Source organism: Spinacia oleracea, chromosome 1, assembly GCF_020520425.1.
Source record: "Spinacia oleracea cultivar Varoflay chromosome 1, BTI_SOV_V1, whole genome shotgun sequence".
Taxonomy (NCBI): Eukaryota; Viridiplantae; Streptophyta; class Magnoliopsida; order Caryophyllales; family Amaranthaceae; genus Spinacia; species Spinacia oleracea.
In genome coordinates, this window is record NC_079487.1 from 85,700,451 (window position 1) to 85,724,695 (window position 24,245).

At 37.1% G+C, this 24,245-nt stretch overlaps 3 protein-coding genes across 3 annotated transcripts; 1 reads left to right on the forward strand and 2 right to left on the reverse strand.

Annotated features, from left to right (window-relative positions):
• The first annotated feature begins 209 nt into the window (after positions 1-209).
• LOC130465992 (phospholipid:diacylglycerol acyltransferase 1-like) lies at positions 210-1,465 on the forward strand. The gene has a single exon (XM_056834755.1). It carries the CDS (start codon positions 841-843, stop codon positions 1,228-1,230), a length of 390 nt encoding a protein of 129 aa, XP_056690733.1. The 5' UTR covers positions 210-840; the 3' UTR covers positions 1,231-1,465.
• Positions 1,466-6,140: 4,675 nt separating this feature from the next.
• Positions 6,141-8,062, reverse strand: LOC130465993 (protein REPRESSOR OF SILENCING 3-like). Its single transcript, XM_056834756.1, has 2 exons — positions 7,729-8,062; positions 6,141-6,589 (listed from the first exon to the last, which is right to left on the reverse strand). Exon 2 carries the CDS (start codon positions 6,541-6,543, stop codon positions 6,151-6,153), a length of 393 nt encoding a protein of 130 aa, XP_056690734.1. The 5' UTR covers positions 6,544-6,589; positions 7,729-8,062; the 3' UTR covers positions 6,141-6,150.
• Positions 8,063-14,851: 6,789 nt separating this feature from the next.
• LOC110805848 (uncharacterized) lies at positions 14,852-18,906 on the reverse strand. Its single transcript, XM_022011468.2, has 4 exons — positions 18,595-18,906; positions 17,381-18,123; positions 17,240-17,295; positions 14,852-16,197 (listed from the first exon to the last, which is right to left on the reverse strand). The coding sequence occupies exons 2-4, from the start codon at positions 17,876-17,878 to the stop codon at positions 16,107-16,109; spliced, it is 645 nt and encodes a 214-aa protein (XP_021867160.1). The 5' UTR covers positions 17,879-18,123; positions 18,595-18,906; the 3' UTR covers positions 14,852-16,106.
• Between the last annotated feature and the right edge of the window lie 5,339 nt (positions 18,907-24,245).

The window sequence follows — 24,245 nt, forward strand, 5'->3', positions numbered from 1 at the left end:
CCGTTGAACGTATGTTAATGATATGCTACACTCATCTGCTACACTTCTTATCTGGCTAAAGAGTTGTTGGCTATTTCCAACCCATGCAAAGTTACCGTCCAATTTTTTTGTTATGATATGCTTTACATTTCTAACCATTTAAGTAATAATTTTCAACTGAATATACTTTGGGGTGGCCTAGTTCATGTCACTACTAATTATATTTGTTATCCTTAAAATAAATTATAGTCACTTTCCCTTTTATCAATTTTAAAGTAGGATTTTTTAATTTTTGTTACCCTTGTTTACCAACTTTTTGGTTTTTGTGTGATCCATTGAACACTTCATGAAGGTAAAGTTTGTTACAATCAGACCATTAATTCTCGTTGTCAACAAAAAAAAATAAAAATCAGACCATTATTTATCTTGATTTGGGGCATTTGGGTTTCTCCCGTAAGGCTGCAACACAAATTCATTGTTTCTATTTTCCGGCTGAGTAGTTTTTATGTCATTCATTGCAGAAATTAACGGTCAAATAATGTAATCAGTAAACACTGATTCTGTTGAATCTCATAATGTTTCCTGGATTTCTTAAAGTCCATCAAGGTGTTAACATTTCTAAATTTTTTGGAGAAAATGAAGAATTTGAACACAAAGTTGAAAGCAATCAAAATTCTGGCGCAGGTGTATTGTGCACACTGCTTGATTATCATTTATGTACAACTAGTCTATGTATTTGTAAATTTGAACAAGCGTCTCATTCTAGGTCATGTATGAGGTAGATAAAAGGTTGAAAATTTTCTCGCATGTGATTTACACTCCTTGTCTTACAATACATGCAGATTTCCAAATGCTTCAGATATGGAGATATTTTCTTTATATGGAGTTGGAATTCCTACTGAGAGAGCCTATATTTACAAGCTGAGTGCAACAACAGATTGTTACATTCCTTTTCAGATTGATACAATGGCAGACAGTTCAGATGAGTGCTCTTGTCTCAAAGGAGGGGTTTACAATGTTAATGGAGATGAAACAGTTCCTGTTTTGAGTGCTGGTTACATGTGTGCTAAAGCATGGAAAGGGAAAACCCGGTTTAACCCTTCTGGAATGCAAACTTTTATAAGGGAGTATGATCATGCTCCTCCTGCTAATCTATTAGAGGGTAGAGGCACCCAAGAATCACTTGCCATACGTAAGGCAACTGTTACAGAAAAAAAATACTCAGTGGAAAGTGATGTAGTTAGGACTTAGGACCTTGAAAATGTTGTCTCAAGAGCACCTGTGGAAAGATTCTCACTGTTCGGCGTGGCTGGTTTGTGGTGTGGGTGAACCAAGAACCATGGCCTGTGCCAGATGGTGCTGGGGATTGGTACCTCAAAATTACAAATCAAAGCAGCAACAACATCAGAGAGTTTCAGGCTAAGCTCCTACCTGTTAAAGAAAGTGGATACTCCCTTGAGGCTACTGATTATGGAGGCTGAAAATATAGATTTCATATAGTGATATATAGAGTATATATGTAACATTTGTTTATAAGATCAATCATATTTTATTCGATTAATATCATAGTTTTTTTTCTTCTTATAAGTACTTAATTTAGATTAGCCCTAACCATCTAGAAAATCATATTTGCTTCATTATGACTTTTGTAAGTCATATGACTACCTTTTATGTTTGCTTACGCAAGATAATTTCCTACCATAAGTCACAAGTTATTTGGTACTCAATGTCAATTTTACAATACCATTTATAAAATAGTACATAAATTTGGTACTGGGCTACAAATTTCCAATACCGTTTTTACAAGACATTTGCATATCCTAAGTGTTATTTGGTACTCAACGCCAATACCATTTTCATAAGATAGTACATAAATTTGGTATTGGGATCCAAAATTTCAATACCATTGTTACAAGATAGTAAATGAATTGGTACTCAAATCCAAAATTCCTCCTCCTCTTTTGGCTCAATTGTCCCTTATAGTGATCAACAATCCATCTTTCTTGCTCCTCCCATTTTGGCTCAATCGTTACTTACAATGATACACTTCTCGTGAATGCTTTTTTTTCTCGGGTTTCACTGTGGCTCGGGTTTGGTCGGGTTAGGCCGTTAGGGGCCGGCTCCCATTTTTGCAATGGAAACGTTCCCCGGAGTTCAATTTTGGTATTGAATTTTGTAATGAGGAGGCTTGGAAATATTTGAACTTGAATTTGGGTCCGAAATCAGGATTTGGACTCGAGCATTGAAATATCATAACTTTGAATTAGGAACTGAAATTGGAATTTTGGATTTGGAATGTTTTCAAATTGGAATTGTATTTTACTTAGAATTTGTGCTCGGATTTGAACAAAAGTTCGAAATTAAATCGAATTCCCAATACCAGTTTACAAGACAGTAAATGAATTTGGTACTCAAATTTAAGTTTTCAATGCCATTTTACAAGATAGTTAATGAATTTGGTACTCAAATTTAAATTTTCAATGCCATTTTACAAGATACAAGATAAAAAATTAATTTGGTACTCAAATTTAAATTTTCAATGCCATTTTACAAAATAGTAAATGCATTTGTACTCAAATTTAAATTTTCAATACCATATTACAAGATAGTAAATGAATTTGGTACTCAAATCCAAAATTTCAATACCATTTCCCCATTTTGGCTTAAAGTTCGATTTTGATATCAAATTTTGTAAATGTATGTGAACTTGAATTGGGGTACGAAATCAGGATTCGGACTCGAGGATTGGATTATCGTAACTTTTAAATTGGAAATTGCGGATATTGAACTTGTGGAGTTTTGAATTAGGAAGCGGAATTGGAACATTGTGTTTGAATTTGAATTTGAATTTGAAATTGTGTTTCACTTTGAATTTGATTTGAAATTGGAATATTGTGATTTGAAATTGAAATTGTGTTTCACTTTGAATTTGAAATTGAAATTGAAATTGTGTTTCACTTGGAACTAGGAAGCCTATGTTTTGAATTAATATCGTATAAGATCATATTCATTTGATTAATATCATAGTTTGCTTATTGACAGGCTTAAGTCGTATCACCTAATAAAAAATAAACCTAATTCCACTAACAAGGTAGCAAGGGAAGTCAGGATCGTATCCACATGGAAATAGGTGTTCTTATTTCTACTATTAAAACTAAGGTTTAGACTATTGGGAACAGGAAAAAGGGTTGATTTATATAACTAAAACTAAGACAATAATTAAATCGGGGAATACAATATTAAGGGAATCTAGGGCAACGATTCACCACAAATGCAGATCAGGATTGGACAACAATCAATCAAAAACCATAACTCGAAAAACATGCATCTCTCGAATCTTATGAATTCCTTAGGAAATTATATAATTGACTATCATAAGTCACAAACTATTTAGTACACAACTAAAAAAATTCCAGCACCATTTTCCAATATAGTAAATGAATTTGGTACTCACAACTATAAATGTGTGATACCATTTTACAAGATAGTTAACGAATTGGTACTCAACTCCACATTTGCAATACCATTTTGCACCATGAAGTGACACGTGTCAGTCCAGGTGTCTATTTTAGTAGAAGTTATAGACTTTTAATAGCATATGTTTATTTATTGATCAAAACTACAATTATGATTCATAATAACATAAATTAATATATAATACTTTATTGATTACATCCATATAATTATCTTATAACATCGATCATATAGAGTTAAATGGTCAATTATCTTATAATATCTCGTTGGTTTATACTCCCCCGCTCCATAATGTTCCTAATTTTCCCATTATATATTGCTGTCTCCAATGCACTACTTTGACCATTAGTAAAATTATAAGAAAATTATTATTTAGAAAATTTACATTGAAAGGAATCCAATGAGATCCCACAATTTAATATTCTTTTTGTCATCTGCACTACTAATAGTTTTCAAAGTTTTTAAACTTTGATCATATGAATAGTAACACGAGGAACATTATGGATGGAGTGAGTATAATTATGTTAGGAGTCATATAAAATTTGGTAAGTTCATATTGAATCATATACTTAGCTTATGTTTTGAATGAATAACTTATAAGATCATATTTATTGGACTAATATCATACTTTGCTTGCATATAAATAATATAATTAAGATTTTTTAGAACATCCTATTTGACTATTAAGTCACAAGTTGTTTGGTACTCAACTCCAAATGCACAATACTATTTAACAATATAGTAAATAAATTTGGCACTCTACTCCAAATTTACAAAACCGTTTTACAAGATAGTAAATAAACTTGGCATTGACTCTAAATTTCCAATACCATTTTACAAGATAGTAAAAGAATTGGTACTCAATTCCAAATTTATAATATCAAAAATAGGAAATGACACCAAATTTGTATATTGCAAAATAGCTATCATATGAGATCATATTTATTGGAGATTTGGAGTAACATCATAGTTTGTTTGCTTATAAATAAGTAGCTTAAATGTTTAGAACATCATATTTCATTCGTTAGAACATTCTATTTGCTTCCAATTATGACTTTTACGAGTCATACGATTATCTTTTATGTTTTTGACTTAAGATAATTGACTATTATAAGTCACAAGTTGTTACGAGTCATATAATTATTTTATAACATAGTTTATTGATTACGAGTCATATAATTATTTTATAACATTATACATAGTTAAAAAGGTCAAGTATCTTATAATATCACATTGGTTTATATAATTATCTTACGAGTCATATAATATTTTATAAGATCATATTGTATCATATGCTTAGCTTATGTTTTGAATTAATATCTTATAAGATCATATTCATTAGACTAATATCATAGTTAGCTTGCATCTAATTAAGATTCTTAGAACATTCTATTTGCTTCATTGTGACTTTTACGAGTCATACGATTATCTTTTCTATTTTTGACATAAGATAATTGACTATATATTATAACTTATAAGTCACAAGTTGGTAAATGAACAATACTATTTTACAAGATAGTAAATGAATTTGGTACTTAACTCCAAATTTACATCATCGTCTTACAAAATTGTAAATATATTTGGTACTGTACTTTAAATTTTCGATACCATTTAACAAGATAGTTAATAAATTTGGTACTAAACTTCAAATTTACAATACCATTTTACAAGATTGTAAATAAACTTGGTACAAAGCTTTAAATACCCATGCCATTGTACAAGATAGTAAATAAATTTGGTAATCAACTCCAAATTTCCAATATCATCACCCTTTTGGCTCAATCGTTCTTTAATTACAATGATCGACAATCCACCTCTCTTGCTCTTCCATCGTCTTTTTAAATTGACATACCTCTTACTTAACCATCTATACAAATCCATATGATTCTCAAACACTTCATTGGTCGGAAAATAGGAAATAGCACCAAATTTGTATATTACAAAATAACTAAAATACGAGAATAAATATCTTATAAGATCATAATTATAGGATTAACATCATTGTTTATTTGCTTATAGATAAGTAGCTTAGATGTTTAGAACATCATATTTCATTCGTTATGAATTTTTAATACCATTTCCAATAGTAAATTAAATAAATCACAAGTTATTTGGTACTCGACGGTAAATTTTCAGTACCATTTCCAATACCATTTTACAAGATAGTAAATAAATTTGGTACTGACTCTAAATTTTCAATACCATTTTACAAGATAGTAAATTAACTAAATCAAGTTATTTGGTAAAAATTAATAATATCAATAATACTCCATAAAAGTTAAGAATATTAATGTAAAAGTTAAGAAAAATCTTATAATCAGTTTACATAACTTTTACTATATGAACGCTCACTTTTAATGTAAAAAACTAACTTTTACATTTTTAGTTTAGTAAAATTTTGGAAAAATCTTATATCAGTTTACCTAACTTTTACTACATGAATGCTAACTTTTAATGCAAAAAAAACTAACTTTTATTTTTTTTTTAACTCAAAAAGGCTAACTTTAACTTTTGAAGTTCCATAATAAGACCAATAGCCTATGTAGGATTTGAACCTACATATTCGCGCAAGTTGCACGGTGCTCGGCCAGTTGAGCTAATAGGCTTACAAAAATAAAAACACACAATGTAGAATATACATAGCAATCAAAAGATTATGCAATTCAGATTGGGCTGCGAGTATCAGCACCCTAAACTTCAATAGCAGCTACTAAAAAAACCATTTGAAGTGCCACTATCACTTGATTTGTTTAACTGTTGCTTCTCAAGTAGATCTCTAGGTAATTTCTGTGAAATGCTAAAGGAGCTACTCTTTCCACCGGCCACAAGCTGAGTCCACGGAGATTTTTGCAGCCAAGAACTGCCTTTAGTTTCTTTATCTGAACTTGCACTTGGTCCGGCTGGCTGAGCTCCCTGAAGCTCCTCTCTAATGTCCTTCGACTGGGATGATTGGTCCACCACGTTTTCAGGCATAGAGTTGCTGAGCCTTTCAAGTTCTTTGTTAACAGACAATGTTTCAAGTCCCTCTCTAATCTCCTTTGACTGGGATGATTGGACATCCAAGATTTCAGGCACAAAGTTGTTGACCATTTCAAGTTCTTCTTTGACAGACAATGTTCTTCACACCTGAAGGAACCTGAAACATTGCACTAACAAAACATAACATTTAGGGTCCTCACTAGTTGGACACAAAATTATAAAAAAAGAATCATACAAGATAAGCAAAACAAGTAACACAAATCATTAAATAAAATGCATCATCTGTTTAAAACTTTCATTCATTTGAAAGAGTATTTTTCAAAAGAAAAAAAAAATATGAAGACCATAGCAATCTGAAAGTCTGTTATTAAAACATGCTACTCCATATCACATAGCAAGTCTGGATAGAAACGGTAACTGTACACCGGGAAAAGACTTGCTCCTAAGAGTTACTATTTGCGAAAAGTACAAAACAGAATGTCTAATTGCGGGAACATCATTTCCTTGCGCATAAATATTTCAGGATCACTATGATCGCTACATTGGATACCTAAGGGCAGTATAGGTCTATTGTGTTAATGTCAACAATTATCTGTACAATAATACCCAATTACCATTACAAAGAAGCTAAACAAAATCTCAACGTCTCATATGTATTAATGTTGTTCAGTTTCTAAAGTCCTCTTTATATGTTCAGAAATTTCTTCTGCTGTTTTTGTTCCACAAGCTTAATGTTTGTTTAGAGTTTAGACTACAATAAACGAGCTACCTAAAATGTCTTTCTTACCTCTTGTTTTGTTGGTTGTATTTCTTGTATATTCACATCAGTATGCTCAGGTGCAATGCAGTTGACATGTATACAGAAAGGTTTTGATGCTCTGAATAGGGTTGCAGCATAAAAAACAATTTTGATTTTTGATAGCCCTTACTCCTTAGGACTCGACCAACCTATATGGAAGATACTCCAATTAATGGTAAATTATGTCATGTAACTACAACAAATGCATAAAATATCAACCGGTGGCAAGTTACTAAATCTAGTTTTTCTTTGAGGGGGGACGTTAATAAATCTAGGTAATAGATGAATATATTAATGAACATCTTTTACCTTTTCCACAAGCTTAATGTTTGTTTAGAGTTTAGACTACAATAAACCTCAAACAGTCCAGTAACAAATTAATAGGTCTTACTGGAGTCATCATCTGTACTGAAACAGATGATTGCTGGGGAGAACTCAACAAAGATTATCACAAAACATGAAATCGAAAAGCTAATTAAAGAGAGAAAGAGGGAAACCTTGCTGGAGCGCTTGAGATGAGCAGCATAAGCTTTGACGAAAATGAGGAGACAAAGAGTAAGCAAAGTGCTCATAAAACTATGTTTTCTCCGCCTAATCAACCTTCAACCAACCTTCAATGTCACATGATATCAATGTTAACAAGAAATGTTAAAAATCCCCAATTTCTTTAACCTCTTTCTCTCTCCTCTCAAACCCAATTACGGAAATTCAACCTCCAAATTCGATCGATTCTAGCAAATTGATGATCAAATTCTACTCAAATTTCACTTCACTTAGCTATACTTAAATTAAAATTGCCATATTAACATCATTCCATCATAAACCATGAAATCGAAAATCTGAAGAGAGAAAGAGGGAAACTGTTTATGCCAAATTTCGTATGGACGACCTTTGGTTGGGACATAGACGACTAGATAAAATAAAGTATGCAAATGACGGGAGATAAATGACAGAAAATAAAGAGAGACGAGACAAGAGATGGTGACGCGGAAAACCCGAAAGGGATAAAAACCGCGGGTGGCAATGAGTCCACCAATCCACTATGTTATCGGCGTAAATAGCCCAGATGAGTACAAGTATAATGTATATTTGTGAGTATGTACTATAGCTAATTGATAAAGCATGAATAAAAGGGAACACACGAGTGGATTGGGATAGTCGAGGAAGGTGCTTGCGAATGAATAACTATACGATATTGGGCTTTGCTGTAATGACCCGAAGGTATCGGGAAAAGGATGCATGTGTCTCTGGGATCCCCCCTTCATTATAAGGAAATGGAGTATTTATAGCAAAATGTACGTGGGTATGCTCAGGTGAAAAGATGCATCATGGAGTGTAGCTAAGTAGTGGTTAAACAATAGTAGTGGGGATAATGGATATTAGTGGGATAAATGGAAGAAGGTAGTGGTTAGATATGGGGAGTATTTAGGTTTCACCGTAGGTATTCCGTTGCCATTCTTGTTGTAGGTAGGACGTATTTATATAGCTCTGGGTCTAGCCTTGTTGAGGGAATAATGTTGTTAGCTCCTTGATATCCTCAACTGTTTGCTTAATAATCTCTAACTAATTTGACCTTGCCCTCCAAGTATTCCTTGATTCAGCCACAACGACTCCCTAAATGTAGGAGTTAACCGATACGATCTTATTCACGTTGGTCCGTTCAAACGTTGACCTCACGTCGTATAAAACGACCCATAACAATAGCCCCCGTTTTTCTAATTGTAGCGAGCCGAAAGTTAGAAAAATAATCTTCAAAGTCAGTCACCGCGTTCATTTGTTGTCGATGCTAATCTATCATTGTCTTCGTCCTGTCCGTCGTCTTCCATACTTAATCTTGATCAACGACGTCGCAACTTGGTGTCATCCATGATTTCTGACACTTGATGTCGTCATGCGTATATTGGCGTCTTCATGTCGGCGTTGGTGTCCTCAGCTTAATTAGATGTAAACATGACATCTTGTGAAAGAATCCTTTCTCTTAACGAGCGTAAGTCAACATAATGTAATTCTTATAAAACCTATGCGAAAGCATGTTAGGACACAACGTTAGTTAGGTATCTGGCGTCATGGCCAGCTTTTGTATCTTCGTCTGTCGTTTGATATTTGCGGGTGTCACAACCAATTGTTGTACCTTAATCCGTCGTTTGACGTTTACAGGCGTCATGGTCAACTGTTGTATGTCAGTATCTTAGTCTGTCGTCTGATGTTTACAGGCGTCATGGCAAACTGTTGTATCTTAGTTTGTCGTCTGATGATTACGGGTGTCATGACCAACTGTTGTATCTTAGTCTGTCGTATGATGTTTACAGGCGTCATGGCTAACTGTTGCATCTTAATTTGTCGTCTGATGATTATGGGTGTCATGACCAACTGTTGTATCTTAGCCTGTCGTCTGATGTTTACAGGCGTCACGACCAACCATTGTATCTTAGCTTGTCGTCTGGTGTTTGCAGGCGTCACAACCAACTGTTGTATCTTAGCCTGTCGTCCGATGTTTACAGGCGTCACGACCAACCATTGTATCTTAGCTTGTCGTCTGGTGTTTGCAGGCGTCACGGCCAACTGTTGTATCTTAGTCGGTCGTCTGATGTTTACAGGCGTGCCTCTATTGTCGTTGTTGTATGATATCTATCGTGTGCAGGCGATATAAGCCTCTTCGTTTGTTCGTAGTCATGCGAAGAACTTTATAGAAGGAATTCGTGTCGAGTGAGCACATGGTCGAATAATTTTAGTCAGATGTAATGTCGTGTGAGGGTAGGTAGCAGGCGACTAAGTTGAAGTTACAGGTGAATGAAGTGGGTGGTTCGAAGTGACCTTATGACGAATGTCAAGAAGAGTCGAAGGTTTATGAGGTTTCCTATAACATGAGGACAAGGGGTAAGATGTTTTGATGGCGCAGTCTACGGCAGAAGAGTTTAGCCTATGGGATTTCCAGAAGAGTAGTTTAAGTAGGTTTCGAGCATTCTGGGCTGGCTTCGTTCGTCGTCAGTGTTGAGGAGGAAAGACGTGAGTTTGCTATTTTATATTTGGCGATGGGTTAGCCGTTTGGAGGAGTGTCGGGGGTACATACACGTTGTTAGCTTAAAATGTTGTTTATGCTATCTCTATTATTCGTTGTGGAATAAATGTCACTTGTAAGGTACTCAAAGAACGAAGCTATGTGCACATAAATAGTACCTGCGTCGTGTGTAGTGGTCGCGCTTAGAAGAGGCACGTCGTCGTTGGGATCCAATAAGTTTAAGGGTTATGACCATGGAGACGTCGTCGCTTGTAGTTGATAGCGTCGTTCGTTGATGTCGTCTTCTGATGACGTCGTTCGTTGCTGTTGTCGTTGGTGATATCGTCAACAAGTGATCTATAGAGAATAGAAAAGGTAGAGGTGGACGTTCGCTTGATGCGATGTTAGCGTTGATTTTCAAATGAATAAGATGAAACATAAATATAATATAATTGCGTTTGGAAAGATATATTCAATGCGACAAATAATAAAAACTGAAATTGGACTTTAATCGCAGTGTAGTAAAAAATGTAATAAATTAATTAACGCACGAAGTAAGTGTTAGATATTACTTAATATGGGCTCATGTAACGAAATTACGTCGAGTCGTTGACTGTCCCTTGATGACGATTCTACAATCAACAGCATTGTCCTGATGTCGTGACACCTCTCGTCGCCGATCTTGTTTTCGTTCCTGAGATCATTGTCATCGCTTGTACCATCGTCGTCACATCTGGCGTCGTACCGTCATGTTGAACGATGACGCATCGCTGGTCTTGACACTGTCCATTCCAACGTTGGTCGACTTATTGGTTGATCCTCGCAATGTGGCACAAGAAAGAACATATGGTTAATGTGAATTCCTTATACTGTCTTAAGAAGTGGACTTTTTCTTAACGTCTTTGGTAAAATCATTTGACAAACTTACATTACAATATGTCGTAAATTCAAATACATGTGAACTCTTTATAAATTACCTTTCTTGTTAATCGGTTGACGTCTTATCACTTGTCGTCTTTGGGAAACCCAATGAATTTTCTTTATCCGCCTATTTTGACATGCGATAGTGGTTGAGCCCCCAGTGTTCGTACATTTGTCTTAGCATCGTACCTGTTACCAAAATCTTACGACAAGATCATCATTAAAATAAATTGTATCACATCGTTAGTTAAATTTCAAAGTTGTAACAAGTATATTAAACTGAACGGGAGTATGTACTATCTTGCCCCCCTGTGGCGGCTTTAGGAACATATCATGACTGAAGTCGGCCACAGATATGATGACGTTCGTTTATATCTGACGCCGTACATGCGTGCCAGCATGATGCAACCTCTAAACGTCTCATGTGTCATCATGGTCATTGATGATGATTATTCGACATTCCGATTTCCTTAGCTTTCTCGGTAGTTTGGTGGTGGCGTGTCATCGGTCATTGCCATCTCGTGGCGTCGGGGCATACCATCATGATCGAGGTAATCTGTTGTCATTAATATACATACTAACGCGTATAGTCGCGGCATGTCGTTAGTAAATGAAAAATAGTTATCACGGATGATATATGAGAAAATTTCAATAGGGTATGAGATGTTAGTTTATAAAATTTTGACGTCACTAATAAATGAATTGGGTCACTCATACCATTCGATTGTGTTGATGACCCTCACGATCTGCGATGTACGTCGCAGCGACAATACGTGTATATTATAAATAAAAGATAACTTACTTTGAAAGTATGTTCGTACCTTTAGCCCCCATTGACATTCATGTATCAATCAACGATCTGTTGGCGAACTTACGAAGAAATATATTGTTAAAATAAAGATGTTCGATAATTACTTCTACGTACCATGTTTAACGCCGAGAAACTTCTTGTCGTCATAGGGGTAACCAGAATGGTCGCGTCCTGCTGTCGTGACTTGCTGTCGTGGCGTCGTGTTGTGTCGTCGTGACCTCATGTCGTGTCGTGACCTCGTGTAACACTTCTAACGTTGGTCACCTTCTTTACTCACGACCTTGCCAAGCGACACATCAGTACCTGTAGACAAGATAATACTTGGCGACACGACATGATCAAACGACAAGTGGTGACGATGTTAGTACAAAAAGTAGGATAACAACGTATAGCATATATTTCAAAGTGCTTTTGGAAATTAAAACAAGCAAAGTATACTATATAAAAAGCAAATCAAGTATACTATATGAAAATTAAATGAGATAGAGTATACTATATGCTCCCCTGTGGCGACTTCAGGACAACTACAAATTCTCCTATTTGATACTTGGACTGAAGTTAGCCACAAAATCTAGTATTGCCGACAATTTGTTGTTGAATCTCCATTTGTCGCCTTCGTTTTTGGAGACGTCGTCGACTGATGTGGATGTGACGTCGGACGAAACTATGTAGACGTCATGTCATTGGTGGATGACGTCACGTGTTCGCATCTGTTTTAGTGACAACAAGGACTAGAAACAATATTAGTTTAAATTAAAATCACTGGGGTTGAGTTTTATACCACACTTCTCGCGACGTCAAGTGTCAAATCGTCTCGAGATCTTATCAAGGTACGAGACAACTCATATTGTATCTTGTTTGTGGTGACATCTGCATGATGGTCCGTGACGTCAATTTTCGATGTCATCAAGCGTTGGTGTCGTTGTTGTCACGATATGCATCATCTAGGTTGAATTCGACCACTCAAACGCGTCACTTCTAGCGATGACACCTGCTGATGTCGACACCTGATCTGGCGACGGCATGTACCCTGACGTAGCTCCATCTCATGGTGGCGACAAAGTATGACAACAATCCATAGCCTGGCGACAACTTTATTGGTGAACCCAAGTGGGTCGGATTTTGTGTTTGAGAGGACATTTGTGGATATGTGTTTGAAGATAAATCTAGCCATCTCCCCACAGACGGCGCCAAACTGTTTATGCCAAATTTCGTATGGACGACCTTTGGTTGGGACATAGACGACTAGATAAAATAAAGTATGCAAATGACGGGAGATAAATGACAGAAAATAAAGAGAGACGAGACAAGAGATGGTGACGCGGAAAACCCGAAAGGGATAAAAACCGCGGGTGGCAATGAGTCCACCAATCCACTATGTTATCGGCGTAAATAGCCCAGATGAGTACAAGTATAATGTATATTTGTGAGTATGTACTATAGCTAATTGATAAAGCATGAATAAAAGGGAACACACGAGTGGATTGGGATAGTCGAGGAAGGTGCTTGCGAATGAATAACTATACGATATTGGGCTTTGCTGTAATGACCCGAAGGTATCGGGAAAAGGATGCATGTGTCTCTGGGATCCCCCCTTCATTATAAGGAAATGGAGTATTTATAGCAAAATGTACGTGGGTATGCTCAGGTGAAAAGATGCATCATGGAGTGTAGCTAAGTAGTGGTTAAACAATAGTAGTGGGGATAATGGATATTAGTGGGATAAATGGAAGAAGGTAGTGGTTAGATATGGGGAGTATTTAGGTTTCACCGTAGGTATTCCGTTGCCATTCTTGTTGTAGGTAGGACGTATTTATATAGCTCTGGGTCTAGCCTTGTTGAGGGAATAATGTTGTTAGCTCCTTGATATCCTCAACTGTTTGCTTAATAATCTCTAACTAATTTGACCTTGCCCTCCAAGTATTCCTTGATTCAGCCACAACGACTCCCTAAATGTAGGAGTTAACCGATACGATCTTATTCACGTTGGTCCGTTCAAACGTTGACCTCACGTCGTATAAAACGACCCATAACAGAAACCTTGTCGGGAAATTCTGTCAATTTTTTCTTACCCTCCATTGTTGGTGTTGAATTAAAGAAGTTTCTTCTGGTTCTGAGAGAGAAAACGATGGAGGAGAGAGAAAACGATGGAGGATTTTGATTTTTGTTGAAATTTTTGGGTTATGGCCTATGGGGCTCAAATTCACTGATTTAGTTATGGCGCTCAAATTTTGGGAGATTTATTTGATGGCGCAAAATGAAAATTTCATTCTCTCTCTAGCTTTCAGTTTGGCGCTCAGAGAATAAGGCTTTCCCTTTTTTTTTGGTCTGCTTTTACCCCAATTTTGAGAATATTATTATTAAATTCTGGTATAGTCTTTAAAGACTCTAGTAGGTATAGTCCAAGACTTTCTCATATTAATATACCCTAACTGATTGCAACTTGAAGTTATTTTGGAATTTGGGCTATTAAAACAGTAGCTAGCAAACATGTACTCGTGTTTGTGTGCAGAAAACAGGTAGACATTTTGTTCTTTAGGTATTAGAAAAAAATTCTTACAAGTATATCTAGGATGGAAAACTTTTTGTAAATCAGGATCCAGATGTGTTTAAGTTGAATATAAATGCAGAAGGTAAGCTGTGATTTTTCTGTTAAAAAAACAGGTAGTCTGAAAGTCAAGATTATACAAGTGTACACTATAAGCTTTTGGTGAAATTTAAGTTTCAATTACACATTTGTAAATCTTGCAATACAAAATCCAGACGGTGCTGCTTTTAAAACAAAAAAATTTAACTGCTTGAAAGTTGACACGCAAAAGAACAGAAGGGTGCTGTTTTTATATCCACAAGGTGCTGGGTTTTAAATAAAATCTGTCTTAGTAAAGAACAGTCAAGATGAATGATGCATATTCTCCGTATATTTGCTCAGGGAATTTAAATTTGTACAACATTCATATTATGATCATAAGGCTCACCCAAAGTGACAAAGAAAAACAAAATTACCAGGCCACTTCTCTTTTACAAAAAGATAGGAAGGTATAGAAATCCCAAATTTCATAATGGCAATAATGCTAAAATATGCTTTCCGGCACATCCTCCAACGGCCCGGCAAGCTCAATGAAGCGTCTCTGGTATTCCTCCACCGTCGTGGTTTGAGTGGTGGACAGCCACTGTTCGTGGAGGCTTCCGGCATTTGTCGGCCTATACTTGAGCAACACTCTTCTCCTCAGTTTGGGTCAGCTATGAATCGGATTCCTCCTAGACTCGAACGTGAACCAACGAAGGGCGTCGCCCTCCATGGACACGACGGCCGCGTCGAGTTTCTCGCTTTCCAACAGGTGATAAAATGTGAAGTACTTCTCTCCCCGGAGTATCCACCCGTCCGGGTCCGTGCCTTCGAAGAGGGGCATGTCCAGTTTACGATACTTCCAACGACCTCCTCCACCACCACCGTCGACATACGGATCACCATCATCGTGGTGGTGACGATTATGCCTATTGCCTCTGTTTTCTGACTGGGCCATGTTTTCCCTGTTCATGTTGCCAGTGTTTAGGTTGGCCAACAACGCTTTTATCTCTGCCTGAAATTTCTCCTGATTCTTCTTCATAAGACTGAGTTGGTTCTGTTGCTCCTCCCTAAAACGTTCCAGCCGCCCCTCTACTCGGGCGGACGAGTCCACCGTTGCTCGACCATCAGTGAGGACTTGTTGAATGGTGCTTTCAAGTCCAACCACCCTCTGGTTCACTTCTGCAACGGTCACCTCCACGGTTTCTATCCTCTGAGTATTCGACAACACCATGGATGCTGATTCTTGTCTCCACCAGTTCGAACCGCTCTGATACCAAGTGTAAAGCCCTAGCTTTACTCACACCTGCAGACACAATAGACACAGCAGCAATGCAATATAGAAAGGCCAAACAGCAATACCAAGAACAGAATCAGTTAGAAGAAGGGAAGATTGATTGATTGAGTTTCAACTGATCGATTACAAGGAATAGTAGCTTTAGGCTACAAATCTCAGTAGTAACTTTAGGTTACAATTCTCTTAAGTCTCTACAATTTTCTGGATACTTTTCTCTTTCCTCTTCTCCTCTACTTATACTACTTGTTATAAGCATTAATGACCCTGCTGTACTTCTGCTTGTCAGGTGGTGGCAACGGCCTTGTGGTTTGCCCCTCCTTCTGGTTCAGTTGCAGTTGCAGTGTTGTTGCTTTTCTTCCCCTTTTTGTTGCGCCTGTGGTACACAAGAAAAGGTGTGTCAGGGGTGGGTTGGTCCATTACAAACATTCATATTATGATCATAAGGCTCACCCAAACTGACAAAGAAAAACAAAATTAACAAGCCACTTCTTTTTTACAAAAAGATAGGAAGGTATAGAAATCCCAAATTTCATAATGGCAATAATGCTAAAATCTCAACATTTGTCCTACAAGGAGTAAAACTGTAAAAGACAATTATTTGACATTTGAAAAGCTATTACAGAGACGAGCCAGTCCCTGACAGCTCAAATAACAATGGAGTAACTCATGATAGACCAAACGAATAAAGCTTATTCATATAAGAAGATAAAAAGACTAGTTAAGAATTGTAAAAACTGGAAACTGTGACAAACAGGTATTCCATGTTCTTGATTCTAAGTCTGTGTTGGCACCTGTTTTGGTGTGTCAATGTGTCTGATACAGGAGGTCGCAGGAAAATAGATACTCAAAACCATACACGTAGACTTACAATTATGCTGATATACCATGAATAAAGGGACAACTATTCTATTTCAAATTCGAAGGAATTAGTATTGAAGGACCATTCTTCAAAGGATTAAAAAGAATACAGCTCTGAACACTGTCAGAATCTATGTTAATTGGACTCAGGTACCCATGCCGGACACGGGTATGTATCCAAACATCCATATTGCAATACAAAATCAATATACCCAGCAACATGAAATCAGCTTTTCTAGCACGCTTGGAATCATTCGTCATAATCACATGTAAAATCCAGCAAAAAAGAGAAGTATCCACAACTCCCAACAATTAACTAAGTGAGCTTTAATCTTGTTGACTTAGAATTGAATTAAACGAGTGAGCGAAAGACTTATCTGGATTCAATGTATATTCCATTATGCTCATAAGTAATTAATCAACACATTGTCCGTTCTCATAAGTAAATAACCAACACATATGTAATGGCATCCAAGACATCAGTGAGCTCATAATTAAGCAAATGATGAACAGATTGATAATTCAATACTAAATTTGATCAATTGTGATTGAATTACCTCATTGAATGTAATTCATGCTCTCTTCTTCCTTCTTTACCTTCTTGTGAAACATTCTGCACATATATCTTATCATAGTTAATTAAACATACAATAATCGCAAAGCTTAATATGATGAACTTGTAAGTTAAAGAGACAAACCATCTTGACTAATGCTTCACTCAAGAACTCTTTTAGCACTGTCACGTGAAGAGCAATGTCGCATGAATTAACCTCACAAATTAGCATTCCTACTATTTCTCCTTTGGTATTAAAAACCGGACTCCCAGAACAACCCTCCCTAAAGTTTAAACGGTTGCACTGTATAATTGGAAGTAAAGGGTTGAGTTCTTCAAACTTACAAATATCCTCCTGATCAAAACACCGAAAATTTTTCTTGTTACATACATGTCCTAATTGACGATATTGTGGAGTATTTGTTAATGCTGTAGAGACATAACCACCACATGTGCTAGGATCGTCACGAAGTGGGACAGTAGCATCATTGACACATTGATAGACAGCATGACCAACATAAAATGATCCTACAAGATTGTGTGGGTGTGATACACACATTATCATCTCACCATTAGCTAAAGATCCATCACAAGCAAGCTTCCCAATTTCGCTAACATCTCCTAAATCAACTTGTATCACCATAAGGTCCCACTTACTACGCACAAGAACTATTTTTGCTTCGGAAAACTCATTCACATCAAGCCTCGCGCCTCAATTTCAACCCAGCACATTGTATCTAAGCCATTAGTACTAGTCATTAAGAGTCCACTTTCATGAACTAAAAAACCAGTCCAATAAAACACTTCTATCTCAGACCCGATTAGACTAGTAGCTCGTATAATCCAGCTGATTGGTTTCAACTTTTGGCTCAGCTCGGTCAGACAGACCTGCAATTTTTCTAAACAATTAGTGGAATAAACAATTTATTCACACAACTCCAAACTAAATATCACAATTAAAAAAAATACCATACATGACAAGATGAAAACGGTAATATAGAGTACTCACGTCAATCCTAATATCCATAACCAAATACGGGCAATATTGTGAACAATTACAAGTTATATAACAATGCAAATTAGACCAATCGATTATCCATAGTCACATCACGCTAACAAATACGGACTACTTTTTAAAACATAAAAAACTAATTGCAACCAAATTATCCATAGAATCACACTCAGATCTACTTTCTCAATTGATGAAACAACCAATTTCAAGAAAATTTCTATTGGAAACAATTTTTGCACCATAATCGACCAAGAATACAGAAATAAACAACTTTTGCCCTAATAAACAGTGACGTAATTAGCCCAATTTCACAAAGAATGTATGAGTAACGTAAGTGAAAATCTCACCTTTTCAGAAGTACTTGACATTGGTGAAGGTGAAACCTACGAAGTACGGAAACGCCAAAAAAATCACGACTACCGTTTCCGAAACGTCCTGGAACGGGGAAACCGGGAAACGCGCGCCGAAACCGTTTCAGAAAAATGGAGACGTGTTTGAAACTGAATTCATCCCGGAAACGAATGGGAAACGAGATTTCAATCTAATATTCACGTTTCCCAACCAAACTTGCTGATTGTATCAAAGTTTTTCCGCCAGAAAACTGAAATTAGGTTGAAGAAGATAGGTTGAAGAAGATCTCAGTTACTCTATATTTCACACTTGCATAGCCTATATTCGAAACCGTGCTACAAATTTGGGCCTGGCCCAAGTAGACAAATGGAAATTAAATTATTAAGGGTGTATTTGGTTCAGCATATTTTGGAATCGGGTATGTGTTTGAAATCATCCAACCCCATACCAATTCCGCTTGCATGGACCCGTCCACCATAACATTAACGTGGACCAGGGTAATTATGTCATTTTATACTGCTGATTAGGATGATTTCACGTGACCCAATACAACAGAAAACGCGCGCCCCAAAAATTGAACGAAACCCTAAACACTCTCTCTCCTCCAGCAACTTCTCTCTCCTCCAACAGTTTCTCACTCTTCGAGCTTCAACAATGGAGGACGATTTAATCGATTTGAATATCGATTTAAATCGCGCAATAGAAGAAGAATTATATAATAATGGAGGTAATATTCTAATCCTGGTAACTGCGAAAAGAATTATAGAAACTTTAATACTGATTGCGCAATTATTATTATTTTAGAGAATCATAGAGAAGTATACGATGTTGAAGATGAAGGCACATCTCAGCAAGTTATGGTTGCAAATCATTGTATTGAAGAAGGTATGATATAGTATCTCTTATTAAATATATAGTAACTGTTATGTTGATATAGTTAACATATTATAATTGCAGTAGAGTAACTAACATATAAAGATGAACTATATTTATAGTAGAGTAACTATAACATATAAAGAGAAACTATGTTTACTGTAGAGTAACTAACACATATAGACAGGACTTATAGTAATTGTAGAGTAACTATAAAATATAAACACTAACTATATAAAATGAAGAGTAACTATCACATATAAACACAAACAGTATTAAGTACAGAGTAACTGTAACATATAAAGAGAACTATATTTAAAGTAAAGTAACTTTAACTTATAAAAAGTAACTATATTAACTGTATAGTAACTATGACATATAAAGAGGAACTATATTTACTGTAGAGTAACTATCACATATATACATGACTTATACTAAATGTAGATTAACTATAACATATACACACTAACTATATAAAATAAAGAATAACTATCACATATAAACACAAACAGTATTAAATACAGAGTAACTATAACATATAAAGAGAACTATATTTATAGTAAAGTAACTTTAACTTATAAAAAGTAACTATATTAACTGTAGAGTAACTATGACATATAAAGAGGAACTATATTTACTATAGAGTAACTATCACATATAAAGGATTTAAATACTCCATTTATGAATATTCGAAATCGACGGATCTCGGTTCCAATGGGAGCTGAAATCGTCAAAAGGCAAATTATGGATACTCCGGAAACGATGATATTACCGGAAACGGAAATATGGATCTTATCGGAAATATAAATATTATCCAAGTCGTAGATGTTGCCGGAAACGGAAACATGGTACGTATCAGAAAATATTATCGGAAATGGAAATATTACCGGAATCGGAAATATTGCCGGAAACGGAAATATTGTCAGAACCGGAAATATTATCGGAATCGGAAAATAATTCCGGAATCGGAAATATTAAATATTTGTTCGAAACGGAAATTAATTCCGGAATCGGAAATGTTAAATATTGTTCGTATCGGAAGTGAATTCCGAAATCGGAAAATTAATCGGAAGCGCATCGGACGAGCTTGCTAGACGAAGGCCCAGCACGAAGCCAGGCCCACGTCCAGCAAGCCCAGAGCGCAACACAGAAAGCCAAAGGCACGCCAGGTCCAGCGCAAGGCCAGGCCCAGCGCTCCAAAGCTGCGAGCAACGTGGGCTGCGAAGCAGCGCTTGGGCTGCTACACAGCACGCGGGTGTGAGGGGGTCGAAAAAGCACGAGGCTAATGCGTGACCTCGTCCCTCGTGGGTGTGACGCTTCTTTTTGTCAAATCAAGTGTAATTGGATTTCCTGTGAGTTTACACCCAATTGACTAGTAATATAGGAGTCGCCATTCAGTTTTTAACGACAATGAGTAAAACTGACAAAACCCGGTTATCGTGACATAAAGGGAGTGCAATTATGTTTGACCACGATGGGCGTAGGTTCCCTTGTGATCCCTGGTGTGGGGATCTCTCAACGTACACCCGCAGGGTAGAGATTGAGGGTTCGGGGGAATGTAACTACCGAGAGGAGTACTCGCTCGTCGATAACTCCAGAGTCAGGATATCCTTACTAGCTCAGCATAAATAATTGAAGGGACATGCGTTAACTATTAAACTAATCTGAGTTGATTTTAGCAATATGCAACATATAATACTAGATCGATCGCGATTATCTGATTTAGATTGTTTTAAGGGACCTAGCATGATAGTCTAATTTCCCAAAATATTATCTTTATTAGGCGTGATAGAACAATCAGATTTAATAGTTTAACAATTTATAAAAGGGCGAGGAAAGAAATTAAATCATGCGAAGGGACACATTACGACGCACCCTTGAGAGGTGCATCACGGTTCTCAAAAAACTAACCACTTTGGCTTTGTTATTTCTCCTTTTATTTAACGAATCTCAAGTTTCCAGGCTTAATTCTTCAGCTACAAGGGACAGGATACGTTCTGTTCGATTTTTGGATCGATTGCGACAGAACGCGTGATCAATTTCGCAGCGTGAGGCTTAGGCTTAGTGGTTGGAGTCAATACTCAGATTATGAATTGTGTGTGTTTTTCACGTCGAACTTGGGGCTATATTTATAGAAAAGAGTTCGTGGAAAGATAGAATTTTAGAGCTCTAATCCACGAAGAATTAGGAAAGAACACGTCCCAGGTAATTTCAGCGCCCAGAGCCAAGCGTTGAAAATAGGGTCTGGGCTGTTTTCTTCGTCAGATTCGGACTCTTAGAATCTGGAGTGTTTGAGACTTAATCGAGTCTTTTAGTGCGTATTAACTTTATGACGGAATGCGTCTGGGCCTGTTACGAACTCTAGGCTCGTTAGGATTTATGTTCGTCCATTAAACATAAATCCTAACGAGCCTAGAGTTCGTAACAGGCCCAGACGAGCCTAATATGATTCGAATCCTATTCCTAATTCCTAACTCTTATTTTCGAATCATATTAGGAATAGGATTCCTCTCGCAATTTCTATCTCATTTAGGATTTATGTTGGAGTGCAACACCTAATTCTGTCAGGTTTCTATCTTTTATGACTTGCAACTTTTAACAACTACCTATTACGGCAGTTACTATTTTTAGCAGATTTCTATAAATAGCAGGTTTCTATAAATAGCAGGTTTCGGGTGAAATGAAAAGGGTGATTGAGATTCATTATTTTATAGGAGATGCGTTGCCAAGTGGAGATTTATGTTCTCATCATCGAACCTTCTCTTTCAGGAATGGGGACAAAAGTAGGTGTCTACAGTTAGCCCCCACTTTGACCGAGTCTTGGAGTAAGACGATGGTCAAAGTATTAGACGGAGTGCGTCACACAAGCCATGGTGACCTGTTTTGCGAGGGTCTCACGAGCCCCCGAGTGATAACATTTGACTTAAGGGTCATCACTTGAAGTGTCGACATATCCCTCACGTGTCATTGGGATTTGTCAACGGATAATATAGAAACTCCCTCACTTTGTCATTGGGAGTAGCTACAGATGTTTTCGAAATCAAAGCTATAAAGTGTAATTGGGCCTGGCCAAGCCCAGTCATGAGGTAAAAATGATTTTAAAGATTCTCATTTTCAGGGTTAGCTAAACGAGAAAACCCCCTTGTTTTTATAGGACGTAAAACGAAGGAAAATCCAGCACATCGTTCTTTTTTGGAAAAAACGGAAAACCAATCCTTTAATTTTTGGGAAAAAGGAAAACTACTCACATCGTTCTTTTTTGGAAAAACGGAAAACCAGAAAAAGTTATTGCTGTAGCGACTAAGGACTTGCGCAGTTAGTGGCGCAGACCCCGCCGGCTAAAGATGGCGAGCCTGTCCGCTAAGGGTGGACACCCCGTCCGATAGAAGTGGACGAATCTGTTTTTTGAAATTTAAAAATAAGGACCTACGCAGTTTGTGACGTAGACCCCGCCGGCTGAAGATGGCGAACCTGTCCGCTAAGGGTGGACACCCCGTCCGATAGAAGTGGACGAATCTATTTTGAAATTTGTTTGTGCTTTTTGAAAATAAGGACCTACGTGGTTTGCGACGTAGACCCCGCCGGCTGAAGATGGCGAGCCTGTTTCATTTTGTTTGTGAAGATTCTATTTTTCGAAAACTGAGGACCTGCGCGGCTAGTGACGCAGACCCCGCCCGCTGAGGGTGGGCGAGCCCTATCCGCTGAGGGTGGACGTCCCTGAATTAGTTTTTTCGATTTGGGAACTCGCGTGGTTCGTGAGGCGATCTTGCCAACTGAAGATGGGCAAGTTCCTATTTCTTTTGTTCTTTGTGATTTCTTTTGAGAATTTCTTTTTATTCATTCTTGTAGGAGCGAATTCTTTCGAGGGATGCTCGGATTTAGTTGTAACCTGAATGTGGGTTGGCAACGTGCTTAGACGGACCATTATCTTGTGGTCATCTTCCTTCATGGTTTTGAGCTAGTCCTTACGGCTCAATTTTGCCACTACCTGGGTCCTTGATTGGGGGACCATGTATAAGTATCAACGGCGACCTTTGTCTTGAGGTCGTAAACCGGTTCTTTTTCTTTGAGATTATCCCAAACACGGGACTTTGTACAGCGTAGTCTGGGAATATTGTTTTAACTTTGCATAATTTTTTTTTTTGAAATATATATTTTCTTTCGAGCCCCCAAGCATTCGTGCTTGACGGTCATTTCTTGTCAAAGAGGTTCCTACGCATTTTGTAATGTCTTTGATCGTGTTTGGGATCGTGCTCGTATGTGCGAGCGGTCATTGTAGTGGTGTGCTACTCTTTAACAAAGCCGTGAGGTGCGACTTTCAGTAAAGAAATCGGTAATTTTCGAGTCAAATGGATACGGCAGGGCCCTATAGATGTCAGGGGCCGTTTTTGGGTCTGGGATCATTTTCGGCGCCCATGCTTGGGCGTTAAAGATTTCAGCGCCCAGCTCTGGGCGCTGAAGATGATTTCTGGCGAGGTTTCTTGATGACACAGTTGGCCTCTTGTTCGTTCGTTTTTTCTTCACTTGGAAATTCTACGTATTCTTTTTTCTTTTGTTTTTCTTTATTTTTAGAACGTAGAATTGGAGATCACAATGAGTTGAGTGATCGTGATGACTTCTCGAGAATCCGTAGCCGATTGGTGGACTACGATGTTTGTCGCTTTGGGGCAATTATTTAAAGGAACTGTCGCTCTTAAGGCGTACAGTTATTGCAACAGTTGGGCGAGTCTATATGGCCCGAACATACCTTGAGGCGTAAGACTTTGATCGCTCT